Source organism: Phragmites australis, chromosome 24 (genome assembly GCF_958298935.1).
Source record: "Phragmites australis chromosome 24, lpPhrAust1.1, whole genome shotgun sequence".
Classification (NCBI taxonomy): Eukaryota; Viridiplantae; Streptophyta; class Magnoliopsida; order Poales; family Poaceae; genus Phragmites; species Phragmites australis.
Genome location: NC_084944.1, coordinates 8912007 through 8938980, shown reverse-complemented (window position 1 = coordinate 8938980; position 26974 = coordinate 8912007). Strand labels below are relative to the sequence as shown.

General features: G+C 45.1%; 2 protein-coding genes and 1 long non-coding RNA gene across 4 annotated transcripts; 1 reads left to right on the top strand and 2 right to left on the bottom strand.

The window, feature by feature from the left end:
• Nucleotides 1-890: 890 nt before the first annotated feature.
• On the bottom strand, nt 891-3430 carry LOC133906944 (uncharacterized). The gene is made up of 3 exons (XR_009907880.1): nt 3121-3430; nt 1913-2032; nt 891-1070 (listed from the first exon to the last, which is right to left on the bottom strand). It is a non-coding gene; the product is annotated as an uncharacterized LOC133906944 (long non-coding RNA).
• A 7962-nt stretch (nt 3431-11392) lies between these two features.
• On the top strand, nt 11393-14654 carry LOC133907895 (uncharacterized). 2 transcript variants are annotated; one of them, XM_062350001.1, is made up of 8 exons: nt 11393-11634; nt 12185-12282; nt 12540-12587; nt 12669-12715; nt 13266-13332; nt 13415-13458; nt 13885-13942; nt 14234-14654. In XM_062350001.1, the coding sequence occupies exons 2-8, from the start codon at nt 12202-12204 to the stop codon at nt 14282-14284; spliced, it is 396 nt and encodes a 131-aa protein (XP_062205985.1). In that variant the 5' UTR covers nt 11393-11634; nt 12185-12201; the 3' UTR covers nt 14285-14654. The 2 variants fall into 2 exon arrangements, with proteins under 2 accessions (XP_062205985.1, XP_062205983.1); XM_062349999.1 differs by having other exon boundaries at nt 11395-11629.
• Nucleotides 14655-24094: 9440 nt separating this feature from the next.
• On the bottom strand, nt 24095-25258 carry LOC133907619 (thaumatin-like protein). The gene is made up of 2 exons (XM_062349691.1): nt 25058-25258; nt 24095-24971 (listed from the first exon to the last, which is right to left on the bottom strand). The coding sequence occupies exons 1-2, from the start codon at nt 25131-25133 to the stop codon at nt 24187-24189; spliced, it is 861 nt and encodes a 286-aa protein (XP_062205675.1). The 5' UTR covers nt 25134-25258; the 3' UTR covers nt 24095-24186.
• Nucleotides 25259-26974: the final 1716 nt, after the last annotated feature.

Below are 26974 nucleotides of genomic sequence, written 5' to 3'. Positions count from 1 at the left end.
CAGATGCTGACTGGGCAGGGTCACCTGAAGATCGACGGTCTACCAGTGGTTTTGCTGTCTTACTTGGATCAAATCTTGTGTCCTGGAGTTCCAAGAAACAGCAAACAGTGTCGCGATCAAGCACCGAAGCTAAATATAAAGCCATTGCTAATGTGACTGCAGAAGTGATTTGGCTCCAGACCCTACTCAAAGAACTTGGTATTTATCAAGGCTCAACGCCTGTTCTATGGTATGATAATCTTGGTGCCACCTATTTGACCTCAAATCCAGTGTTCCACGCGAGAACTAAACACATCGAGGTCGACTTTCACTTTGTCAGAGAACAGGTTGCCCGACAGGCATTGAAAGTTCGGTTCATCTCGTCCAAAGACTAGCTGGCTGATGTGTTCACCAAAGCATTGCCCAAGGCTCCATTCACACAAACTTGTCGCAATCTCAACCTGATACAACGAGGTTGTGATTGAGGGGAACTGTTAAAGTTATGCGTTTGTGTGTGTGTAGAGCCGTTTGCTAACGATCATGTAATCGTGTTGTTAGTGACTGCATTAGTTACGCTGCAGTCCGCGTCGTGCGGCTCGTGGTGACCATGCACGGCGTCGTGATCCGAATTGATCGGATCTCATGTAAACCAGCTGATGCTATATATATATGAAACGATCCAATGTGTGGATCAGTGAATTCTGCCCATTCAATTCTTTACAGTGCAAAGTTCCAAAATTGTTTAGAACTTCTAGGTATGGTTTTTACGGAATTTCAAAATTTTCAGTAGTTTGCTTGTCTTCACCAGATGCACCCGTCCCTGTTTTGTTGGGAGAATCTTATAGAGACTATCGTGAGTGGATGTTAATATCCGATAATCGATTACATTTATGTAAAATAGCCAATAATCGAAATTGGTAACAAGGATTACCTAGTAGTAAGAATATCACAGTCCAGGAACTTGTTTAATTAAAAATGTGGAATTGATAATACAACCCCTGTGGTGATCCTGTGCTAAATCAAACTGGCTGTGCCCTTGCATCAAACAAATGTAGGTGTACATTACTGTCATAAACTTATTAGCAATTAACCTGAAAAATTGAAAGGAGAAGAAGACTGTAAGTGAAATAACCAAATTCAGGTGAAAGAATGTCATCGACCAAAAGAGGATGATCAGTGTCTCAGACTCATCATAGCAGTTGGAAATATATATATATTTTATATATACTCTAATCAACAGTATGTAGTTAAGTTGTATTCGTACAATAATTCTGTCTTTGTAGTCCATGCACAGGGAGCATAAGTAAAATGAAAACAAAAATAATTCTCAACACATTTACTCTTTTCTTAATCTTGTTTGAAGTATGAGCTTAACAATTCAAACCTAAAAGTTAACCATGCGCAGGGAGCATAAGTGAAAGCAAAATATCCATACCTAAAAGTTGACCCTATCCAAGAATACAACAGATTTTTCTACACATATTAACACATACATTCAAATAAAAGCACCCTGTAAACCCATATTGAATAAGTGCATGTAGGAATTAACTTATCCTATAACGAAATTTATCGCAGCGATAATTTTGCACACAAAGCAGGCAATTTGTCATAAAGATCACCAAAGTGAACTTTTGATATAGATAAAAGTAGTTGATTGTCATGGCTACCGGTAGTGACTATTTGCTAATATCACCATGAACACATAATCATTGCCAAAAAGTACTGTACGTAGATTTAGCCTGACTCTCACCACCTCCACAACAATCACAAATAGAAGGAAAAATAACCAATATGATTGATCAGTTAATGTAACTATAGGGAAGAATACCCACAAAAGGAATATTATTATTTTCATCAAGCCATGATATAATGAAAAGGTAAATACGTAAATACTTCGCAATCATTAATCATAAAATGAACATAACATTCTGACCTTATTTGGTAACATCTGATTTCTAAAGTTTCTAAGAAACTTAGCCATATCACTTGTCTTTCTGATAGGTCCCTGGTACCCGAGAAATTCATTGTGCTGACCCTCTCCATTCCACAACTCCTGAATAGCACAAAGGCTTAATACTCTAAGAAGATTGATATAGTATCAAGATGATAATGAAATTACTGTACAGCGGTAGGCAATAACATTTAACATGAACAGATTATGACCAGGAATGTGATTTCTAAATATATCGAATCAGAATATATCAGATTAACCATCAATTTCTTTTGAAAGTGTAAAACTATGTTCTCCTTCAGTAATTGGCTCTCCATTATGCCATGCTGAAAGTAGTCACAATTTTAAAGAAATTCGAAGTCACTGCACATTTGAGAGTGGCACTCGGGTTGAGTGGTAAAAAAATTTTAGATAAAGATTGAGTGGTAAATTATGATATCTCCCACCACGGATACCCCTAGTTCAGAAGCATAGCTAGTCTGCATTTTGTTGTTTGTCGGAACATTTTTTAATGTGCGTATGATAAGAGAAATGAATAATACTTGAACAAATTAATTATTATTGGGCTCTGTATTCCCAACTCAAAGTGAATCGTCTTATGGAGAGCCATGTAGAAAATTAATAGTTGAACACTGTGAATGTAATTCGCTTGTTCATGAACAAATTAATCCATGAAGGAAGAGATAAAAAAGATTGCAATCCCTGAAATTGAACACTACAGGGTTTCTCCCAGCATATCCTCTCTAGCTAGAAGGTGACCTTTTGAGGATGGGCTAATTATTCTTATCAAGCTACAACTCATGAGATGCAACTTTATTTCCTTCCTCTATTTATAACTGTGATTATTTTTCCAGCTAGCTGCTAATAATCTGTTAAAGATGTATTCCATTACACTCAGTAACTCTCTATTTTGGAATCTCATTATTCTGATACTATGTGACAAGCAAAGGAGGCAATAATGATGGCGGATGCTAAATGATTCCGATGTACTAAACAGGTAAGCAAATATCATTAACCCATGGCTGACTACCATTGACGCTTCTAACGGCTGGACAGGGGAAATCAAAGCTACATGAATTGGTACCAGGAAATTAAGAATCGTATCCCATGGTCGGAGCTACTAAATAGACGGTGTAAACAGTATGAAGGCTGGGAAGCATTCAGTCGAACGGGTGGAGTGCATCGCTTACGGATTCGGGCTTGCTGATGACTTTGGCGAGCGCGAGGGAGGAGTCATTGAGGATGTCGGCAACGACGATAGCGTCCACAGGCACGTTGATGCTCAGGTTCAGCTGCGAAGGGTACCATGGGCTCAGGCCGACGCGCAGCGCGAACGGCTATGCCTTGGCGGCACTGAGAATACAAGCGGTGCGCCTGCATTGGCTTCTGTCATGACCTGAGCTAGAAGGACGATGGAGATATCTCGGTACCCTTTTGTTCGGATCGGACGGCTACTACGGCAGCTTATCTTTCACCATTGAGTTCCTAAGAAAACGGTTATTCCCGTATGGTAAACAGTTAATCCAGCTGTCGCTCAGCTGTGTCGGAATTAAGTCCTTAGCTAGTTTACTTAACGTAATTGTGATTAAGACTGTAATTTGGATAGGAGTATATAATCCTCGGTTGCGTAAAACTCTAGGACATATTTTTTGATGCTTGTGGGAATGGACCTCTGCTTTCCCCCATTCTCCTCCATATTTCTACTGAATCCCTCTATTCTTGTGCTAATCTTGTTGAATTGCATCTTCGATCTGTCAAATTGGGTTGTGGGTGTGACAAATTGGTATCAGAGCCTTCATATTCTCAGCAAATCGGCAGCGAAATCGATGTCTGGCGAGGGTTGCTCGGCATTGTTCGAGTGTAAAATTCCGTGAGCCGGATCGATCTGTAGCTTGCGGTGGTGTGGGCAGCGGATTGAGTTCAGACTTGGGTTGCTCGTCACGTACGAGTGTAAAATCCCTCGGTCGATCCTCAATCCCGGCGACGGTAGAACACTTCGGGTGGACTTGTGGGTAGGAGTTTACTTCGAGCCGATACACCCGAACTGGAGGCGATGACTCGCAACACCAAGACAGTGGCGGCGGCGGCGTCAGCTGCAGCACTGGCAGCAACAACAATGTCTAGTGTGGAAGATCTGGACGAGTCGAGTGTTGGATTGGCGGAGACGATTCAAGAGGAGGTGTTGGATCTCTGTTCTCGCATGGGTGGCGTTGAGATGCGCATGTCCCATATGGAAGACCAACTCAGCGCAATTCATACTCTGCTAGAGATGAACCATGGATCTCGTGCTACGGCTAAAGCTTATGGACAAGATGCGGTGGGGGCGATGGGCGAGGAAGCAGGAAGGGAGCTGCACAAGACGATTCCAGATGTGAAGAATGATAATCTACTTTCCGAAGGTAATCCTAAGTTCGTTAGTCAGACTGTTCCTCTTCGTGATCCTACTACTGGAGTGGTTTACACTGAGTTACCAGTTAGGCACAATCCACATCTCTTGGACACTGAATTTGTGATGGATAGTACTGCTCACTTACACCAGCAAAATCAAGGAAGAATTAATTCCCACCCAACTTACATCCCACCCCATGCTAGAGTTCCTGCTAATAACCACACCAATTTCCCTCTAGACAGATGGGCTGTTAGAAATGCAAACACCACATTCAGTTTATCTATTGCTAGGCCTTAGCTTGATTTTCCAACATTCAGTGGGGAAAATCCAGTTGGTTGGACTCGTCAGTGTGAGAAATATTTTGAGTTGGCAATGGTTTCTTTCGACATGTGGGTCTCCCTAGCAACACTTCATTGTTCTGGCCGTGCCGAACATTAGTGGACTGGCCTGAGGTTATCTTCTAGAATTGTGAAGTGGAATCAATTTTGTACTATGGTTTGCAATAGATTCTCAGAATATGGTGTGTTTGACATTGTTGAAGTATTTCACTCCCTCTCACAAGACTCAATTGTGGCCATATACATTGATAAATTTGAGGAATTAATGGCTGGAATGCAAAGGCAACACCCAGGATTGTAGAAGGATTATTATGTAAGATGCTTTGTCAAAGGACTTAAAGATCCGATCAAACATCACCTAAGACCTCACAAACCTAGTACTCTATGTGAAGCTTATGGAATAGCCGAGAATTTGGAAAGGGTTGTTATGTACAAGAAGTCCTTTACATTAACAAACTCAGCTCCTGGAAGATCCACCTTTCTAGCTGTGCCTCAGCAAAAGAGTTTCAGTGATGCTCCAAAGCTCGAGGTGATGGGTAAACTAGATAAGCTCCAACCAATCTCCACAAAGCCTAAAGAGCTTGGCACTTGCTAGAAGTGTTCAACTCCTTGGACTCCCAAACACAAGACCAAATGTAAGTTTTACCAAACTGCTACCCATATGATGGCTATGGAACATGAAGAGGTCAACCACCTGGATGCTGCGCACGATGAAATTCAGTTGCAAGAATGTGACACTCAGCCACCTGATGCTCAACTGATGCAGATATCACAATCAGCTATACTATGTGCTAGCAGTGTAGCTTCCTTTTGCTTACCTTTGATTTTGGGAGGAAAAAGGGGTGTAGCCTTGGTTGATAGTGGCAATACCCAAAGTTTTATTGATGTGTCATTTGCTAACAAGACTGGTTGTAAAATCCAATACACACCACTGCAGGTTGTCAAGGTAGTTGGAGGGGGTAATTTACATTCTGGGGGAGTTGCTCTGCAATGTGCATATCAAATTCAGAAAGCTAAGTTCAGGGATATATTTTAGATGTTGGAGCTTGAAAATTATGACATTATCCTTGAATGTGACTGGATTTACCAACATAGTCCCATTGGCATGGATTTGAAAAGAAGATTATTAACAATCACTAAGAATGGGTCTGAAAAGATGCAATTTCAGGATTGTCTGCAACCTAAGTTAGAGTGTACACTCGACAGTAAAGGTGTAGAGAAGGTCCTCACAAAAGGAGCAATGGGATATATCTTCTTTATCAATGAGCAGCTAGGGGGCACTAGTACTGAGGAGACTATGGATGGAGATATCCACAAATTGCTATCTGAATATTCTGAAGTTTTCACTGAACCTTCAGAACTACCACCAATTAGAAATTGTGCTCACTCTATTCCTCTTAAGCCAAACAGCATACCCCCTAACATTAGACCTTACCGGATACCCCATTACCAGAAGGATGAAGTGGAGAAACTTGTTAAACTAATGCTGGAACAAGGCATGATACAACCCAGTGAGAGCCCATATTCTTCACCTTCCATTCTAGCAAGGAAGAAAGATGGCACTTGGAGGTTCTGTGTGAATTCCAGGCAGCTGAATGACCAGACTATCAAAAACAAATACCCCATACCAGTAGTAGATGACCTATTTGATGAACTACATGGAGCAAAATATTTTTCCAAGTTGGATTTGAGATCTGGGTTCCACCAAGTGCTTATGAAGGTTGAGGACATCCCAAAGACAGCATTTAGAACTCATTTAGGGCATTTTGAATTTGTAGTTATGCCTTTTGTCTTAAAAAATGCTCCAGCAACTTTTTAGCTATGATAAACCATGTGTTTGCTGAATGCTTAAGAAAGTTTGTACTCATCCTCTTTGATGACATATTAGTCTATAGTAAGACATTGGAGGACCACAAGAAGCATTTGGCAGTAGTATTGCAGATATTACAAGCAAATCAGCTTAAGGCTAAGAGAAGCAAATGCACAATTGTTGTGAGCAGAATTGAATATCTAGGCCACGTGATAGATGAGTAAGGATTATCTATTGATAAGGCTAATATTGAGGTTGTACAAAACTGGTTAACCCCAAGAAATGTGGCTGAACTGAGAAGTTTTCTAGGTTTGGCAGGTTATTACAGGAGATTCATCAAAGATTATGGAATTATTTACCGGCCATTACATGATATTCTAAGGAAAGATTCATTCTCATGGGGTCCTAAGCAATCACAGGCATTTGAGTAGATAAAACACATGTTAATAACTGCCCTAGTTCTCACTTTGCCAAATTTTTCTCTGCCCTTCACCTTGGAGACTGATGCAAGTGGCCAAGGGATTGGAGCTATCTTAATGCCAAATGGAAGGCCAATAGAATATTTCAGTCGAGCTTTAGGCAAAATGGCTAAGAGCAAGTCTACTTATGATTTGGAAGCACTGGCTATTCTAGAAGCAGTTAAAAAGTGGAAACGTTATTTTCTGGGAACAGAATTATTCATTCGAACAGATCAACAAAGTCTGAGATATATTTCAGACCAAAGGTTGGCAGAGGGAATTTGACATAAACTCATGCTAAAATTATTGCAGCTAGATTATGTGGTTGAGTATAAGCTAGATTATGTGGTTGAGTATAAGAAAGGAAGGGAGAATAAAGTTGCGGATGTTCTTTCCAGAAAGGATACAAGCTGCTTGGCTATCACCACAGTGCAACCACTTTGGGTTTAAGATATTGTGAAAAGCTATGAAAATGATCCACAAAGCACTCAACTTATCACACAACTAGTTGTAGCTCCAGATCCTAAATCTGCTTACACACTACATGCTGACATCCTTAGATACAAAGGAAGACTTCATGTGGGACAAGATGTGAATATACAGACCAAAATACTAAAGGCCTTGCATTCTTCATCAATTGGGGGTCATTCAGGGATTGCTGCCACATACCAGAGAATTAAACGGCTTTTCCATTGGAAAGGACTCAAAAAATCAGTGGAAACCTTTGTAGCATCTTGTCCAGTATGCCAAAGAGCCAAAGGGGAACAATGCATGTATCCAGGGCTACTGGATCCCCTTCCAATTCCTGAAATGGCATGGACACATATATCTTTGGACTTTATTGAAGGGTTGCCAAAATCAAATGAAAAAGATGTTGTGCTGGTGGTAGTGGATAGACTTACAAAGTATGCACACTTTTTACCTTTGAGCCATCCTTATACAGCAGGTTCAGTTGCACAATTGTTTATAGATCATATCTTCAAACTGCATGGACTTCCAATAGCCATGGTTTCTGACAGGGATAGGGTATTCCTTAGTGACCTATGGCAAGCTATTTTCAAGGCTCTGAAGGTTTCTTTGTGCTTCAGTTCTGCTTATCACCCACAAAGCGACGGTCAAACGAAAGAGTGAATCAATGCCTTGAGTCCTACCTTAGGTGTATGGCATTTGAAGAGCCAAAAAGATGGTCCTATTGGTTAGCACTTGTTGAGTGGTGGTATAACACCAATTACCATACTTCTTTGAAGTGCACACCATTTCAAGCCTTGTATGGATATGCTCCTCCCTTGCTTAGTGAAATTTCAGTACCTGGGCTAGAGTATCCTGCGAGGGAGTTCTTGTCTAACAAACATGAGATCATTACTAGGCTGAAAACCAATCTTTCCCAGGCACAAGCTCGTATGAAGAAATTTGCAGACATGAGGCGTACGGAAAGGGATTTCAATGAAGGAGATATGGTGTATCTGAAATTGCAAACATACAAGTTAGCAGCATTTGGGTTCAGGGGTTCTCTTAAGCTCACCACAAAGTATTATGGCCCTTTTCGAGTTATCCAGAAAATCGGGAAAGTGGCATATAAATTGTTATTGCCAGATGGAGCTCAAATTCATCCGGTCTTTCATGTTAGTCAATTGAAGAAACACATTGGAACGCATGCTGTCCCCAGTGTGGATCTACCATTAGTTGATGCCCACATCAGGATCAAATCAATTCTAATTGAGGTGTTAGAAACCAGATCCTTGCCCAGGAATGACTCTGTTATAACTCAATGGCTTGTTCAATGGGAAAACACACCACCTGATGAAGTGACCTGGGAAGACAAAGGACTTATCAAATCGGCTTGTCCTTCCTTTTACAGGAACATCATTCGTAAGTGGTGGCCTCAAGACCCATCTTCAGCTGGACGGTCTGAAGGTACTTAAACCACTGCAGCTTCAACCAACAACACTTGAGGACAAAGTGTTCTCTCATGAAGGGGGAATTGTCATGACCTGAGCTAGAAGAAGGACGATGGAGATCTTGGTACCCTTTCATTTGGATCGGACGGCTACTATGGTAGCTTATCTTTCAGCGTTGAGTTCATAAGAAAACAGTTATTCTCGTATGGTAAACAGTTAATTGAGTTGTCGCCCAGCTGTGTCGGAATTAAGTCTTTAGCTAGTTTACTTAGCGTAATTGTGATTAAGACTGTAATTTGGAGAGGAGTATATAATCCTCAGTTGCGTAAAACTCTAGGACATATTTTTTTATGCTACACTCTAGAACTATGTGGGAATGGACCTCTGCTTTCCCCATTCTCCTCCATTTCTACTGAATCCCTTTGTTCTTGTGCTGATCTTGTTGAATTGCATCTTCAATCTGTCAAATTAGGTCGTGGGTGTGACAACTTCCTCACACCCTGTTGGGTTACTCGCACCGATTGAGCTGCCCTCTCCGTCGTCACTTGTTCCACCTCGCATTGCTCCGGAGCCAGGCAAGGCCACAAACCCCTGTCGCTTTTCCCGTGGAGGGACTCGTTCACACGCCGCGTGCCTCGCCGCTACGAAAGGAGTAACGAGCGGGGGCGCAGCGGCGATCGGCAGGGATGAGGAGTGGCGAGTGATAAGGGAGGAGGACGCGTTTTGGGGATGGGTGGCGTGGATGGGTGACACGCTCAATGGGGGATGAGGCCGCGGTGGCTGGGGAAGCTCGATATGTGGTGAGGGAAGGAGGGATCGGTTGAGCGGTGATGCCTGAGCTGGATTAAGGATGCAATTGGGAGGGAAGGGGCGCCGAGGAGGGGAGGGGAGTGGAAGAGGGGTGGCAGAACAGGAAGGCGGAGGCAGAGTCAGCCCGAGAACGGGACAATCTAGTTCTGGTGGACTTCGCCGCCAGTGCCTGGGTGTGGCCGGCCTCCTTGAACCCGAGCGTTGGCATCGCAATAGCGGTGGGAAAGCATGCGCGTCTTAGTGACGTGGCCGCGGGCGCAGAAGGCGCAAACCAGCGCGTTGAGCTCAGCGGCGCCGAAGGCACAGCCCGCGCGCGCCCACATGCGGGCGACAAAGTCGAAGCAGGTGACGACAGGGTCGAAGGACGCGCCGGGTCCGGACGCGGAGAGCATGGTGGAAAGGAGGATGACGAGGGCGGGCACGGAAAGGAGGTGCGGGTGCACTCGAGCAGTAGGAACAAGAGGTGTGCGCAGCGGCGGGAGCGAGCGAGGAGGCCAAGCAGGACGGTGAGGGAGCTCTCCAGTACAGGGGAAGTGGGACAGCGTGAGGATTCTTTCCCCGCGGCATTGATCAACGGCTGGAAAGGTCGGTGCTATCTAGATACAACCCACAAGATCTTGACACCTGGACCAATCAACGAGTGGCAAAGCCATGAGCTTTAGAGTTTAGGGTTTTGTTTGATACAGCTCTAACTCTGAGGTCCATACTAAATATACAATTTGTATAATAAAATAAAGTGATTTAAACTTTTATTTTTAATTCAAAATAAAAATCAGTTGGCTTAATTAAATACTCTCAATCCACTACAGCTCTAGAACTAAGATATTTTAGAGCTAGGTTTTACTAATTCTAAAAAATCTTAAATATAGAGTTGTTCCAAATGAGACCTAAATCTAATGATCATTATTAGCTTCGTGATCTTCTCTCCTTCTCCCCCTCTTCGCTTCTCTCCCTTTTCCTCTCGTGGCCAGCCAGCAAGCTAGGTCTGCCATTATTCCTGGTTGTTCCTAGGAATACGTAACAATTTGGTCAAAAAATTAAGTAGTAACAAGTTGGAAAAAGTCCAACTAACCCCTAAAGTTTGATTGTGTGACAAGGAAAGAAAATGTCTATTCAACCCGCTTACCTTGCAAAATTAGGTCAATCAACATGGTTTTGAATGTGGTTTCGCTACCATGGCAACTAACGTGGATGCCATATGGCAAAGATTATTTAAAATGATTTAAATAGTGGGAAGTATATTTTTTTTATCTTTTTCTCTTACTTTCTATTTTTCTCTTAGTCATTAACATAAAATAAATCCCATTATTTAAAAAGAAATAAAAAGTTGGCAGCCATATCACCACCACATGGCAGCAGCTCTATAAAATAGAATAAAAGAAGAAAATGGTTGGTACAAAAATAAAACAAAATTTCCAATTTTTCATCACCATGTGGCAGCCATGTCAGCTTCCACGGTGGATAAACCGCATTCAAAACTATCATATGAGGTGTATTAACCCGATTTTATAGCGTTGGGATATTAGATAAACCTTTTGTTTCCTCATGGGATTGCGCGGCTGCACATCAAACTTAAAGGTGTCATATGGATTTTTATTCTAACATGTAAAATCGGTTAATACATCTCATATGATGGTTTTGAATGCGGTTTATTAGTACGTTTTTTTTCTAGACTGGAGCAATGGAGCCCAATCCGTAACATTTGGACGAAGCCCGACAGCAGGCCAGACACGAATACACGGGCTTTGGCAAATCTGGCCACACCCGACGCCGACGCCCACCTCCTCTCTCCGTCTCTCCACTCTCGCTCGGTCTCTCCTGTCTCCGCTCGTTCTCTACCCAGTCCCCGTCTCCCCTAATTAACGGAACCCTAGGGCGGTCGGCAGGCAGACCGCAGGCCCGACCGCGCGGCCGGCGAGGGAGGCAAGGAGCGCCGGCGCGCCGCAGGCGAGCAGGACGACAGCGAGGTCGAACGCCTCAGCGCCACACGCACACGGTGAGGTGAATCCCCAAATCCCAATTGCTGATTTCCTTGCTCAGTTGGCTCCGTTTTTCGTTTCGAGGTGAATGTGTGATTGTCTGAATAAGGTGTCTACGTTTTTAATGTAGATCGTAGAGCAGTAGAAGAGCTTTGACAAATTAAGACGAAATTGAATGATTTGGAAGGTTTAGAAAGGTCTAGAAAAGTGAAAAATCGTGCTGAGCTTTCCATTACGCTTGTTGAAACAAAGAAGAGCCTCGAATATGATGTTGCGGGCAAGCTTCTCAAATTGGTGCTAATTCCTCCAGTAGCAACTGCTAGTGTTGAGAGTATTTCTGGCAGTGAATTATGTGAAGAATAAGTTGATAAATAGGATGGGGGACGAGTACTTGAACGATTGCTTGGTTGCATTTCTACCCAGTATTGATTGCAGTCAACTGCACACGGAAACTCCGTGCAAAATCTGTGTTTGGAAAGTGCTTTTGATGCGTACAACTCTTACAACGCGATGTTTTGTGGTTGTTGTGTTGAGCGGGGTAAAGCTAATGCTTTGGAGGTTCTGATGCGCAGTTGTGCTCATTCGGTAGATGGAGGTGCCGATGAACTCTGCAATGCAGCCAGGTGTTCACTTTCCTGTGCAGCACCGTTCCCTCTCGTTGGACATCAAGGTACCTGTTTACTGCAGCAAGATTTCAAATTATGCTCATTTTACTTGTTTTGAATGTTTGTCGGATTAAGCGAATACCGAGACTGTAATGTATATTAAAATACGATGGTTTGTTCCTGGAGTGAAATTCTGATAGCATGAGTTTTTTAGAAATTATGGGACTTCACTAGTTATGGAGATAATATGATTTATTTTCTGAGTGTTTTCGGACTGTGAAGGTAACTTGATTTTTCCTTTTCCCCCTTTTGTGTTTTCTAGGGAAATAAGACGGACATTATTATCAACAAATATGAAGACACTTTTATGGTAAATTGCGGCATTCAATTCATATCCAGTTGAATCCTGATTCTCACATGTCAAAGGTGTTCATCTTTATTAAATCTGCAGGTCATTGTGACACAAATTGGTTGCTTGGGAACCATATTAGCTGCTAAGTATGTTTCTAATCTCATGCAGATGCCTTCTCCTTAACATGAAAAGTTTAGTTTTGTTCTTTGCATTCTCAGTTCTGCATAAGTAGCTTCCTCCATGTTATTTCGTTCATAACTTATTGAAATTGGAACCTTCAAGTCTAAGCCACTATGCTGATTCTTTTGAAAGAATACTCGGGATCCCTCCACAAATATTTGTTTGTGTACTTAGTCATCTAGTAGCAAAGAATCTGCAAACTAATGAGCACTGCAGCCACATGCATACCCATTCTTGACTTTCAGAATTTCACATGTCCGTATCTTTATGCAAGATAATGCTTTCGTTACTCCCTCAACATGAAAAGATGACAGGTACCTAAATCTAAGACCTCATTGAATGACATTTCCATAAGAGGTTAAAAAGTAGTGCTGTGGAGATTTGTACCTTACTTCCAGTTGTAGCTTAAGCAAGTTTGGCTTTATAACATTATGTTGAATGTAGGCATTATCATTTTTTTTCTTTTTTACTTTAGAACTTCTGTGCTGTATTTCTGATTACACTTTCCCTCAACAGGAAAGAGGAAAGTGTTTTCTCGGACCCAACCTACAACATAGCTGTTCTTTTTGGAAAGAGAGATGAGGTAAGCTCATTAGACTGCCAGACGTCAAAGTATTGTCTTAACATGCACGGACTAACGACTGTATGGAATTTTGTAACTGTAGCCGCTCCTACTAGCTTGTGCACGCCAACTTATTGAGCATATAAGGTTTGCTTCCTTAACCATCTACTTGTGGCACGTGGTTTCCCTCCACATCTTTGAATGACATTTCATATGATCATTTACTTGTCATGGCAAACTGCGCGCAATTTACTACAAAAGCCTGTATGCCAGTCTATATATGCACATGTCTATTACTCTATTAGTAGTAGTGATAACCATTTGAAAATAATTAGCACCAATAAGCTCCTCCTTTATACTGTTCTTGGACTTCAGTGCAAATGTCTTCCAGTGATGGACCTTTGATTATGATCTTAGTATGCGTTTTCAATTCAACTTCTGTGCTTTTAAATGTTCCTTTGTCGATATACATGCCATTTTCATGTTGTTGGCTACACTAAGAAATATTGCAAATTGAGTACTTCACACAGCATGCATAGAACTCACTTTCCTTTTGTACATCCATTTTTCTAGTGGCAGTGGCTCAGCTCGATCGTTGGTTATCACTCTTGGTCTGAAAGATCATTCACAGGTAAGAGTTTTAAACTTTTCCCTTTGTATGACTGTCTTTACTAATACATTTGATGGTCTTTCATCAATATTGCTTTTCTCCGTCAAAATGTTTCTCCAGAGAAGCACTGAACCAGCATGATTATATTGATTACAACTGATAGTTAATTTTCCAAACTCATAAAAAATTTCAGATGAAACTTTAACATTTGACCGTTGTAATACTGGTACTATGCATATCACTCCCATCAGTTTTGTGTTGAAATCATTAGTGTTGTCAACATATGTCTAATGCAATTTAACAATTTTGAAGGGAACACTGAAGGATATAATTGCAGCCGTCATTGAGAACCGTCTATGGTGATGATTGAGTAAACCGAGCTAGGATTGGGATGGGCATATTCGGTCCATTGAAAGAGATCCTGATGTATACATTTAGTGGTTAAGATATGAGCCCTTTGACAGAGATGCTGACATAAACATTTAGCGGTTGAGTAAGATGAGCCTTCCGTTATCATGTACGAAATTCTAAAGGTTCTATAACTAGAATTTATACCTAGTTGAACAACAAGTGGTTTTCTCCTCTTAAGTCTTTCAGTGGTCAATATTATCCTATCATGGGCGTGGTGGATAGTGTTGTTGAGTCTTTCAATCTGTGTACTTCTGTATGGTTGTAAGCTCATGTTGCTAATTTCTCGATTAATATCGATGCAAGCAAATGCACTTTCGTGGAACGCCATGTTTCTTATTTCAAGCATTTTACCATAAATTCATCGGACCAACACACGAATGTCACTTTCTACATCGAAGCAAGAATAAGATCAGCTCATGGAGGCTAGCCTAGTAAAAGCCAGCTGTTTGTTTCCTTTGATTAACCTTCAAGTGTTTTTTACGTCTTCCAGAAATCAGGGAAAGAAACTATGCAGTGATTACTTGAATTTTTCTGCAGCATATATTTGGAATTATTTTACAACCAGGACAGAATTTGCACTAAGCTTTCAGATGTAGGATACGTAATCTCAAATCTGCTCAAGTTTGCTTCCTAGGAAAGGCAAGCTTTTGCAAAATTGTCAAAACTCAAAACATGTACTCCATTGACAACTGTGATGGACATAGGTAATATTTCGAGCTTGTAAACGAACCAGGCCAATCTAAGAAACAATAGTTAATAAATCATTATAGTAGATTATGAAAGATGCATATCTGATGCAACTGGTAATTAAGCAGTTAAACAAGTATAGTTTGTGGCTCCTGCTTGTCACCTGCCTGATTGTTTTCATCTCCATCGAAAGGGTCATCTCCCTCCATCGGCGTTGGCATCTCCGGTGGTGGCACGAACGTTGGGCCGGTGAGCTCCTCCATCGTGAACGTGAGGTCGCACGAGCCGTCGTACATGAAGAAGTCGTCGAGAGAGGTGAGGCCGGTCTGCATGGACAAGCCCGGCATATCACGCCACCGCTCGTTCCACACGTCGTCAATGCAGGCATCTTCGGCGGCCAGCGCCAGTTCCGGCGGGGGCGGCACTACCTCAAGCAGGGAAGGGCCCCCTGCCTCCGTCGGCTCGTCCCAGACGGCAGATTGGACGTGTGGTGGCGACACGGGGGCGGAGTGGTGTTCCGCCGGCGGGGTCACAGCGGCTGGCGTCGTGGACGGCGAACGCGTGGCACCGGAGTGGCCGGCTTGTCCGGTGCCGTGCATCGCCGTCGCGGGAGTCTGCTGTGCCGCTGGGTTCGCAGCGGCTGGTGCAACTGGCACCGGCGCCGGCGGACCCGCGAAGTGGAAGTGACCGGGCAATCCGGCGCCGTGCACTGGCGTCGCGTCAGCCTGCTGCGCCTGCGGGTTCGCTGCTCCCGGCGGCCACCAGGTACTTGGCCCCGGCGTCGCCGCGTCACCGAACGCGTACTGATGATTGTAGTGCTGGGCATGCCCAATGCCGGGTTGCAGCGACATCTGTGAGGTCGAGGCGGCGGCGAGTACTTGGTTCGTGGTGAACATCCCGGTCGGCTGACCCAGCAGCGGCGCCACCGCCGTCGACGTGGAGGGCTTGCACTCGACGGAGACGGTGGCCACGCGGTGGTCAGAGCCGTTTGCCTGCTTGTTCGCGTGCCAGGCTGCTTTCTTGCTTTCCTTCCCGCTGTTTTTCAACTTGTAGAGGCGGTACACGGCCAGGTCAGAGAACTGCAAATTAAGATCCAAACGTAAAACCAAGATACAATTATACAATATTGATTCGTCCAATCTCAATATTCAGAAAGATATCCGTGATAAAAGTTTAAATGGTTTGACTGCACGTGAGTACTCAACTATATTTTCCGTAGCCAAAAAAAGGATTAAAATTTTGTCCATTTTTTTTCAATTTTAGGAATTTCAAAGAATGAAATATCTAATTTTAAAATTTTCTTTCATTGATATGGGAGACCTAGAACAACGAATTTCAATTATTTCACCAGTAAATGAAAAAATTGTAAAATAAATTTGAAATTCCTAGACCAAAGAGACTACACTACACGTCACTGGACCAAAGAGACTACTAGCACGTGTATTTATATTTGAACCCCAGAAGCACACGAGTATAAAAACTCCAAGTACCTTCTCTGGCCCTACGAGGACGGTGAACTCGTGCATGCCCCATCCGGTCTTGACGATGCCGCAGTCCTCGCGATCGTAGAACACCATAGTCACCATCTTCCCAGCGACGCCGCCGCCGTTCCTCCGCGACCTCCTCAGCTCCCTGCCACCGCCCGAGGGTTTCCACCCGCCGCCGGCGTACCTGCACGCGCGCACCGGACGCTTCTTCTTGTCGCTGTCGCCCCGCCGGCCGCCGGCTCCCGGCGCCGGGAACTCCCTCAGGCTGAAGAAGTAGATGAACCCGTACTCGTCGTGTTCCTTGTACGCCTCTGCTCAGCACGTCACCCAGCTCGATCGGTCAGAGAGAGAGAGAGAGAGAGAGAGAGAGAGAGAGAGAGAGAGAGAGAGAGAGAGAGAGAGAGAGAGAGAGAGAGATAGAGAGAGAGAGAGAGGAGGTCGAACCGTAGAGGTCCCGGGGGTGGTAGTCGAGGATGCGAAGGTCGTGGATGATGCCGGCGACCTTCGGGGGCAGGGGCCGGCCGCGGATCCGGTCGGAGAGGAGGGCGACGATCTCGAGGTTCTCCGGCACGAAGCGGTAGCCACGCGGGAACCCGTGCTTCGTCCGCGAGCCGTCCGCCAACGCCATGGCCCGCTCGCGCGCGTCGGGTCGGATTCCGACGGGAGAGAGAGGGCAAGCCGGTTTGAATTCGACGTGGCGCGCGCGAGCGCGTATTTATCTTGGCGTGGCGCGCGGCTGGTTTGGACTCCGACTCGTGGTCGGTCGGTGAATCCGGCTGCGATGGGGATTCGTGGTCTAATCTGGGTCGGAGTAGGAGAAGCAGGGTGAGCATATTGGAAGCTCGCAGAAGATTTGGAATGGACGTCGGTCAAATCGCGCTGTTGGTGGAGGCAGAACAGGGTTTCTGCAATGCGGACACCAACCCCTGTAGCTGCTGCTTTCAATTCGGATCAACAGGCAAAATTCCTCGGGAAATTGAAAGGAAGGTGTTTCAATTGCTTCTCGCCAAACCATTTCAAAGCGGCCTGCAAAGAGCCTACAAAGTGTATCCTTTGCCACTAAAACGGCCACCACATTCGCCATTGTCGCTTTTTCGCACCTCGTCGCGCCTCCACTACAGCGCCAAGCAAGCCTGCTCCACCCCTCTCCGGTGCTGACTTCCTCCGCTACCACCGCCCCGAGGGACACAGCCAATAGGTCAAGAGAGAGCCACACCATCATCAACAACACACAATATCTGGAGCGGCACCTCTCCCTCTTCACCAACAATGCAATAAAAGTCTGTATGGGAGGGTCGAGGCCCAGAGTGTCGCCAAACGTGGTGAAGGACGCTATCTTCGACGAGTTTGAAGTCATCCCCGATGAGTTGTCAGTCATGCAACACTATCCGGAGGACTTCCTGTTGTGCTTCATCCACCTTCATCACCGCCACCGGGTGGTGCTCCGGGAAAGGATCTGACCCAATGACTTGTGGCTGGAGCTGTGGCCTTGGCGCTTGAGCACTCACAACGTCCATGCACATGGACTTCTATGTCAGTCTATGCCTTTATGGAGTCCCCATACATATGTGGAATAACGAAGTGGCCGATAAGATCACGGGGAAGTTATGTTCCTTGTACAATATCGAGGAAGCTTCTCTCAATAGGGAGGACACGCACACGCTCAACGTGTGGGCTTCGACGCACAAACCTGACATCATACATATGATCGACCGCTTCACCCTTCGCAATGTGCACATGGAGACGGCAGCCCACTGCGAGTAGCACAATGCACAATCGGTGTGCCCGAGCTCAAGCCTCCACTTCCACATCATCGTCCACCTTGACGTCATCGAGGACTATATAGGTGTCACTCTGCAACGACCATATTCATTGACTCAATCACAACACCAACTCCCCAAGCCACGACGCAGGTGGCCCTTTGCCCGCGATAGTAGTGGTGGCAATGGAGTAGGTGTGCGTAGGAGTGTGCACCTGGCACACAAACCGCAGGCACACTCCCTCATCAAGGCGTGCAATGTCCTAATGAAGAGATTCGACATTGTTGGTTATGCTGAGGAGGTGGATGATCTCGTCATCAACTTGTACCTAGTTCTTTCAAAGGTCCCCTCATTGAGCGCCGTTATCAAGGCTAGCATGGTGCTCTATGACCTGGACAAAGCACCACTTACTAGACCACACGATGGAGGCGGAGATGGAGACCGAAGCGACATGTCAACCCTGGTGTGGCCTAGTCGGCCTAGAAGCTGCATCTCACTTGGTGGTAGCACATGTTCCCCATGTATAAACATCCTTCCCATCGTCGAAGACGTGAACTCCTACCTATTGCACTAGCTAGCGACCTTCCTCCTCAGCATCATTTACCTTCAAGCGGTCCCTAGGAACACGTCCCTTTGTATGTTATATATACTGCTATTGTTGTTCCACATTGTGTAATTGTGCAACTTGTTATCACTGTTACTCTGCAACTATGTATTAATCAGAAGATTGAACAATTTTTTTGCTACATTCTGCTCTTTCTTCATGCATGTTTATCACTCGTTGGGCACACGTACTGAGCACCATGCCTTGCCCCCTGCCATGCATTAGTTTCCAAGTTAGTGGCTCCCTGCATAGCTAAGTAGCATCCCTAGTTTAATACATGGTACAACATAATTGCCTCATCCTCAGCAGGAACGTGCCGGCCTCAACGACACTGCCCACCAAGACGTAGTCAGTGAGCTAGTAAACTCCTCAAACAACACCATTTTATGCTTCCAAGAGACAAAGCTCGCACATATCAACTAGGACATTGTAGAGCAAACATTAGGCCCAAAATTCAGCGAAAATTTTGTGTTCCTGCACATCAGACTCACGGAGGGGTGTTGTTGGCATGCTCAGACAATTTCTCCACCATCTCACATGTAGCGACCATAAACAATGCCATCACGGAAAAGATTATGATGAAAGTGGATGGCGTATCGTGGATGATCACTGGGCTCTATGGGCTACAGGAAGACGCTAACTTGCTTTCATTCAAGAACTCCAGGACCTCTCATCGCTCGTCCAAGATGAATAGATGTTAATTGGGGACTTTAACCTCATATACCAAGTGCAAGATAAAAGCAATGCAAACCTTAATAGAAGGCTCATGACTGCATTCAAAATGGGTATTGATGATTTAAGCCTCAAAGAGATATGCCTAAATAGCCGCAAATTCGCTTGGAGCAACAAATGTGACAACCCGACCTTCACACACATTGATAGATTTTTTTGCACCTCGGCGTGGGAACTCCTCTTCCCCCACATGCTTCTTGCACTCCCTCCCCATCCTCATGTCTAACCATTGCCCTCTCCTCCTACAAGGCGAGCTCCCCATAGCCAAATACTGGTGCTTTTGGTTTGAGAATTATTTGGTACATATGGAAGGCTTCCAGGAGGCAATCCTAGCATCTTGGACCAAACACATTGCAACAGAGCCCCTCAAAATCCTACAGATCAAGATGAATCGTCTAGATAAGGACTTAAAAAAAATGAACCCATAATAAGATTGATAACACAAAATTGTAGTTCTTAATAGCGAAATAGATCATTCTTCGGCTCGACGTCGCACAGGAGAGCCGTGTTCTCTCTGTGGAAGAAATGGACCTTCGGAAAAAAATTAAAAGACCAAAGCATGGGTTTAGCTGTAATAGATAAAATCTAGATCAAGAAAAGATCTAGACTAACCTGGATTCATAAGTGCGACACGAATAAAAAGTTCTTCCGACTACGGATGGTGGCACGCCAACGCAAAAATTGCATCCAGTGCTTGAAACAGATGCAGACTTTATACACACCAGCGAGGCAAAGGCTTAAGCCCTTTTCTCCCATTTTAGCGAGCAGTTTCATTCTCCACCATCCAGGTAGTGGTCCCTCAACTAGAATGCCTTGGACATCGAGCCGACAAGTCTTTAACACCTAGATGAACCCTTTTTCAAGGAAGAAATTAAGTGCACCATCTTCTCCATGCTAAAGGACAAGGCCCCTAGGTAGAACGGGTTTATCATCCTCTTCTTCTAAAATTGTTGGGACATTATCATACATGATATATTGGAGGCTTTTCAATGCCTCCACATATTGTGCCCTGGTCACTTCAAGGCCCTCAACACCACCCACATCATCCTCCTCCCAAAAAAGACATATGCACTTCAAGTGTAGGACTATCACCCCCATTAGCTTAATACATAGCATTGCAAAAATTCTCTAAGCTCTTGGTAATAGGCTAGCGCCACACCTCAACGACATCATGATAAATTGCCAAAATGCCTTCATCAAAAAAGATATGCATCCGAGACAACTTTCTATACATGCAAAATGTAGTGCACCGCCTCCACAAGTCTAAGTCACCAGCATTTTCTCAAATTGGACATAGAAAAAGCTTTTAATTAACTCAATTGGGTTACCTTCTAGAACTACTACAGAGGCTTGGATTCAAACCGAAATGGGGAGAGGGATTTCCATCCTTTTCGGAACTGCCACATCCCACACTTTGCTAAATGGCATCCTAGGTGCCCCCCCCCATGTTTTTCATCCTGGGAATCGATCTGCTACACCATATCATCGAATAGGCCACAAAACAAGGCATCCATAGTCCCATAGGATCTCAACACGTCAAATTGCGAGTGTCTTTGTATGCTGATGAGTAGTCATCTTATCAACCCTGACCTGGGGGAGCTGCAATCTATCTACCTAATTATTGGCACGTTTGGCCAAGCAACAGGGTTGGTGAAAAATCTACACAAGAGTACAGTCCACCCAATTACGTGGGAGGAGATCGACATCGTCCAAATCAAATACCATTTCCTAAGCGAACTAGCACATTTCCCATGCCCCTACTTGGCCCTACCGCTACACATTAGAAGACTAATGAAGGCACACTTGCAGCCGTCATCGACTAAATGGGAGCGAGCTTGGCTCCCTGGATGGGGAGGATGCCTCATGTCCAAGGCCAGCTGCTTGATGCTTGTAAATTCGATGCTCTCCTCCATCCCAATCTACCACCTCACGGTCTTATCTTTACCAAATGGGCAAAAAAAAAGCTTGACAAAACTAGAAGTTCCTTTCTTTGGAAGTGTGTGGAAAATGCGAATGGAGGACATTGTTTGGTAAACTGGAAGCGAGTCTATCGGCCACAAAAACTTGGCAGCTTGGGGATTCTCAATTTGGAGAAATTTAGCTATGCACTCCGCCTTAGATGGTTGTGGTATGATTGGAATTGAGATTTAAAGTTGTGTACCAAGTCTGAGCTCCAATGTGATGGCACTGACCGCAATCTCTTTGCTGTTTGCACCACAATTTTCATTGGCGATGGTAATAATGCCAAATTTTGGCATGACAGATGGCTTAATGGTATGGCCCCAAAACACATTGCCTCTCACTGTTCACTCTGATCACGAGTAAAAACAATATAGTAGCCACTAAGTTGTCAAATGGAAGATGGATTAGGACACTTCATTGTAAGATTACACCCTCCACACACATTGCTGAGTTCGTTGATCTATGGTCCCAAATGCAGCACATCCACCTCTCCTTCGACACCCAAGACTCCATCACATGCAATTCCAAGGCTGCAAGTGTGCCTACTTAGCATAATTCCAGGGCTCCATCGTGTCGTTCAACTCAAATCTTATTTGGAAAGCAAATGCAATTTTTTTGCTTGTACTCTTATACAAAAACAAAATCCTAACTGCAGATAGCCTCGCCATCCAGGGCTGGCCTCACCAACCTCAATTCCAGTTATGTCAAAGCGAACCAGAGACAACAATGCACCTCTATCTTGACTGCCCTTTTTCAAACCTCGTTTGGTCCCAAGTGCTAGCTCTGTTCCATTATGAACAAGAATTTCCGTACTATGGCGGAGTGGTGGCACGAGATTTCAAAGGAAACACCAAAGGCAACCCTAACGTGATCTGATGGCATGTTGATCTACATAATGTGGAACATTTGGAAGGAGCAAAACCAACGGATTTTCCATAACACGGCTAAACAATTGCACTACTACAAAAAAAAGTCATCTCTGTCGGTTCAAAATTGGCATCACTGCCGATTTTTGAACCGGCAGTGTACTTATTATCATTGTTGGTTCAAGGCTAGAATCAACAGTGATAATCCATCTACATATGCAAAAATACTCTACCATGAACTCTTGAGCATGGGGATCAGCCTCAAGTTGAGACAGAGACCCCATGCCAAAATATTCGATGTAGAGTATTTTATATGGCGAAATGTACGTTTTACATCTTGCGATATCCGAGTGACAATAATACATCTAAATAAATCTCAAAAATACAATCATCTTGAAGAAAAAGTATTTTCTGCCACTTATTTAGATCTGCCTATTACCATAATCTAGCTTGAACGAAGGGCAATATATAAATCTACATTCACAGTGATAATAGTAAGTCTAATCGAATGCCAAAAACACAATCATCTTCAAATGAATATGTTTTTTGACATTCGTTTAGATCTACTATTGCCACAATCTTTAACGCTCGCACAACATTCGCTTCAAAAATGGGGAGATGAGCTCGTTCATATGGGGAGACGGTGACGACGATGGCTCGGGGGTAAACGAGGGTGGCCGTGAGTTGGCTCGGGAGAGGCCGAGCCCAAGGGATAGAGGCAGACGCAGTGGCGACGGTGACCATCTCACCACTTCAGCTGCCATTACCTCTTGGGAGTGGCTTCTGGAGATTATGAGCACGATGGACTCAACAGACGGCAGTCACGATGTGGCTTGGGCAATCGCGAGGTGGCTATGGCTTGGGATACGATGACTAGCTCGGAGGACGCGTGGAAACCGGACAAAAGGGGTAGAGGTGGTTGCAGTGGAGACGGTGACCACCACTCCACTTCGACCGCTACTACCCCTCGAGAGCATCTTCTTGAGATTGGAAGCGAAGTGAGATGGGGCGCGCTGAGGGAGACATGCTTGATTCATAAAAGAATTATCACTGCCGATTCGTCTTCGCTTAATAATTGCGCCGTCGGTGAGAATTTGAATTGATAGTAATAAACCATATCACTATCGGTTTGAAATACGAGCTGGTAGAGATAAGTATTATCACTGCCAGTTTGTATTACCTCAATTATTGCTCTATCGTCAAGCTTTTGAACTGGCAATGATAGTTATTATCACTGTCGGTTCGTAGCTAGAATTGGTAATCACCACCGATTCGTAATGGCCCATAGTTAGATCTGTCGATTCAGCTTATAAATCTAACCCTTTCTATAGTAGTGTCGGGTGTTATGGCCAACCTCATCATGGAGGATATCAACCAAAGGAGACAAGCCTTCTTTTTTAGATGAATAGCGATTCATTCCTAGTGTTGTTATCTACTACCTCCGTTCTCAAATAGATGTTATTTTAATATCTTGATTTTAGTCTTAAATATATGTTATTTTAGGTTTTTAAGGTGGTGTTTTACTATAGTGTCCATATTAAAAGCTATTAAAAATGAAGTTTTAATTCAATGTGTGGTGGATTGATTGCTTTTGTGCTATTGGTTGAATATAAAAGAAATTGAGAGGGATAAACTTGTCATGTATAAAAGAATTTATTGTAACTTTGTTCTGTGTGCTGAATGCTAAAATAATATCTTAAAAAAATAAAAATAGTAATTTTTATGTAATATCATAGTACATACGATTATTCTGACATCAAATCTGGGCCACACGATCGGGCTCCTCGCCCCATCTGGACGGGCAGAAAGTTATCACATACTCCTGCGCGTAGCACCCGCTCGCCGTGGCGGCGGTGGTGTCGTACGCGTAGCTGTAGTACGCCGGGCAGGCGTCCTTGAACAGCCGCGAGTACATGCTGCCCCGGCACGCGGCCGGCGTCGCGTACGCGCCGCGGCAGCAGAAGGCGTCGAGCCCGAACGCCAGGCACGCACTCTTGCACGCCACCACCGTCTTCGTCTTCGCGCCGCCGCCGGCGGTGGCGGTCACCTGTAGCTCCAGCGGGCAGACCGCGTTCACGTCCTTGGCGCAGCCGGCGATGGAGCATTTGTGGTCCGTGCCGTTGGCGGGTTTGGTGGACACGGCCACCGGGAGGTTGTACCCGTCCACGAGGCTGACGTCGTAGGAGCTCCCCTTGCTCTGGTCCGCGTGCAGGTTCACCTCAATGAGGGTGGCGGGAGGGGCGCCGATGGACCCGTTGCAAGCGAGGCGGCCCTCGCAGTCGCCGGTGAGGCACGCGGCGCCCTTGGGCTTGCCGTTGCCGTAGGCACCATCGCCCGTGGTGAAGTTGCATCCGGTGCGGGCCCAGAAGCGGCCGTTCCAGGTGGCCGGCGCAGCGACGCGCTTGGTCTTCCCCGGCGGGAGGAAGAAGCCACCGTCGGCGAGGACCGGGTGACCCGTGTTGGGCGCGGACGCCGGCCACACCGGGAACGGGCACTTGTTCGCCACGTGGAAGATGATGCCGTCAGCGAGCACGATCGATCCTGCAACCACAGTTTGCACTGATCAAGAACGGCGTACACGTCCGATATCGATCGTCACGACCAGACGTGGAACGTCGGAGGCCAACCTGCGAGAGCCGCCATGAGAGCGCAGGCGAGGAGCAGAGGATGAGCGCCAGAGGCCCACGAGTAGTGCCGCGCCATCTCGATCCCCCTCTCAAGCTTGCCGTGGAGAAGCCGCGCGCGAAGCTACGGCGGGGCGGAGATTTATACAAACGGAGAGGAGAAGGCTTTTCTTTTTGTCTTAAGGAAGGAGTAAGCTTTTGGCTTTGGATAGGATGAGCTTTGTGTGTCAGTGTGACTTGCATTGCAATGGAAGCAAAGCAAATGCATGATCACCTGGTGCAGGGCCTGCCGGGTGCAAAAGATACGACTGCAATTGAAAAGAAGCTAGGCTACAAAGACCCTGACGACATTAATCTTGGATTTTTTTGGCCGAATTGTTCACCTTTTCGAATGCGGAAATTTCAGAGGATCTACACAAAATTTACATGAAATGCTTTGATTCCTGCCTGAATCGGGAAACCTTCCAGACCATAGACTGCATTCTGACTTGTTCACCTTTTTTCAAAGAAATCAAATGTATAATCTTTTGTTAATTCTCCCCTTTTTGTGAGAGGAGTTGGGTTTGACAGCGAGTGCAATCAGGGCTGTTGGAGCCTCTAATCTGGCCCAAACTTCCAAGTTCACAGCCCAAGAGTCCAAGACGTGTTGCACAGCAACCAAAAAAAATTACACGCCTCTCAAAAAAAAAATTTAAAAAAATTGCAAGACGTTTCACAGAGTTTCCCGGGCCATAATACAGTGTCTATACTAGTCCACAAAGCAGCCGCAATAAAATTCTGCAGCTGGATTGGATCCCATCCACCTCCACCTGCTCACCTTGCTCTGTACCAGGTGCTGCTCCTCCATTGATCATCGGCAAGGAAACTCAGAGCGAGCCTGCATCCATCTCCTCCACATTCTACTGACACAGCAAGACGGCACAAGCAGCAGAGAGCACAGTTGCAGGAAGCCCCAATTTGCAAACCCCATTCATTGCACCCAATCAGCTGATCTGATCTGCCTGTTCTTTTTGTTTTGTGGTCTCTGATTCTCTCAACTCTGAATCTGTAATAAGATACTAGTTCCATACTGTAAGGGATTTAAATTTCGTCAAAATTTAATGAATTTTGGAGGAAGACGAAACATCTAATTTCGAAATTTTCTTTCAACCCATACAGTAGAGGACGAAAAATGATTGAAATTTCAACGAATTTTCACGAATTTTTGTCTTTTCACGGGTAAAAGAAATTGAAATCCGCAGAGGCGGCAGCACCAGGTCCCATTCCATGAGCAGTGCTCCTAGGGAATGTGCATGTACTCCATCGACAGAGAATGATCCCGCGTGGGGGGGGGGGGGGGGGAGGGGAATTCAATTGGGGATGGCTGACGCCTGACCGGAACCAGCCGGCCGGCCGACCACCAAACCCGGCCTGGTGGTGGGTGGTAACGGCTGGCGGATCGGAATCAGATGGAATGGATGGGATTGGCAGAAGAGCAGAGGAGAAGGGAATGGAATGGAGTCTGTCCGAATTGCCGGCGTCACCTGAGTTGGTGTGCCCTGATCTAGACCGGGAGTTGAACCACCGGCATGGCCGTTCCCGCCAAACCATCGAAAGAACCGTCTCAATGCTTCTCCTTCCGTTGACCTGCGCATTTGTTTGCATCTTTTTCGGTGGCATCGTGCAGCACAGCTACTGACTAGTTACGCTCCTCTTGTGCTGGACCGTGTTTCTCATCTAATGATTTAAACCCTGGTGATTCGTGAGATGATCCGGATCATCACCGAATGGCATGTACGGCACTAACAGATTCATCGTTGAAAGCATTGTCGTGTGTATTCCAGCGGAGAAGCGAGCAGTCATGAGCTGTCGCTCAGGATTGGTGCATGTCTGCAAGCCGATATCTACAGTGCCTGTGTACCGAGGGGGTACTTATCAAAG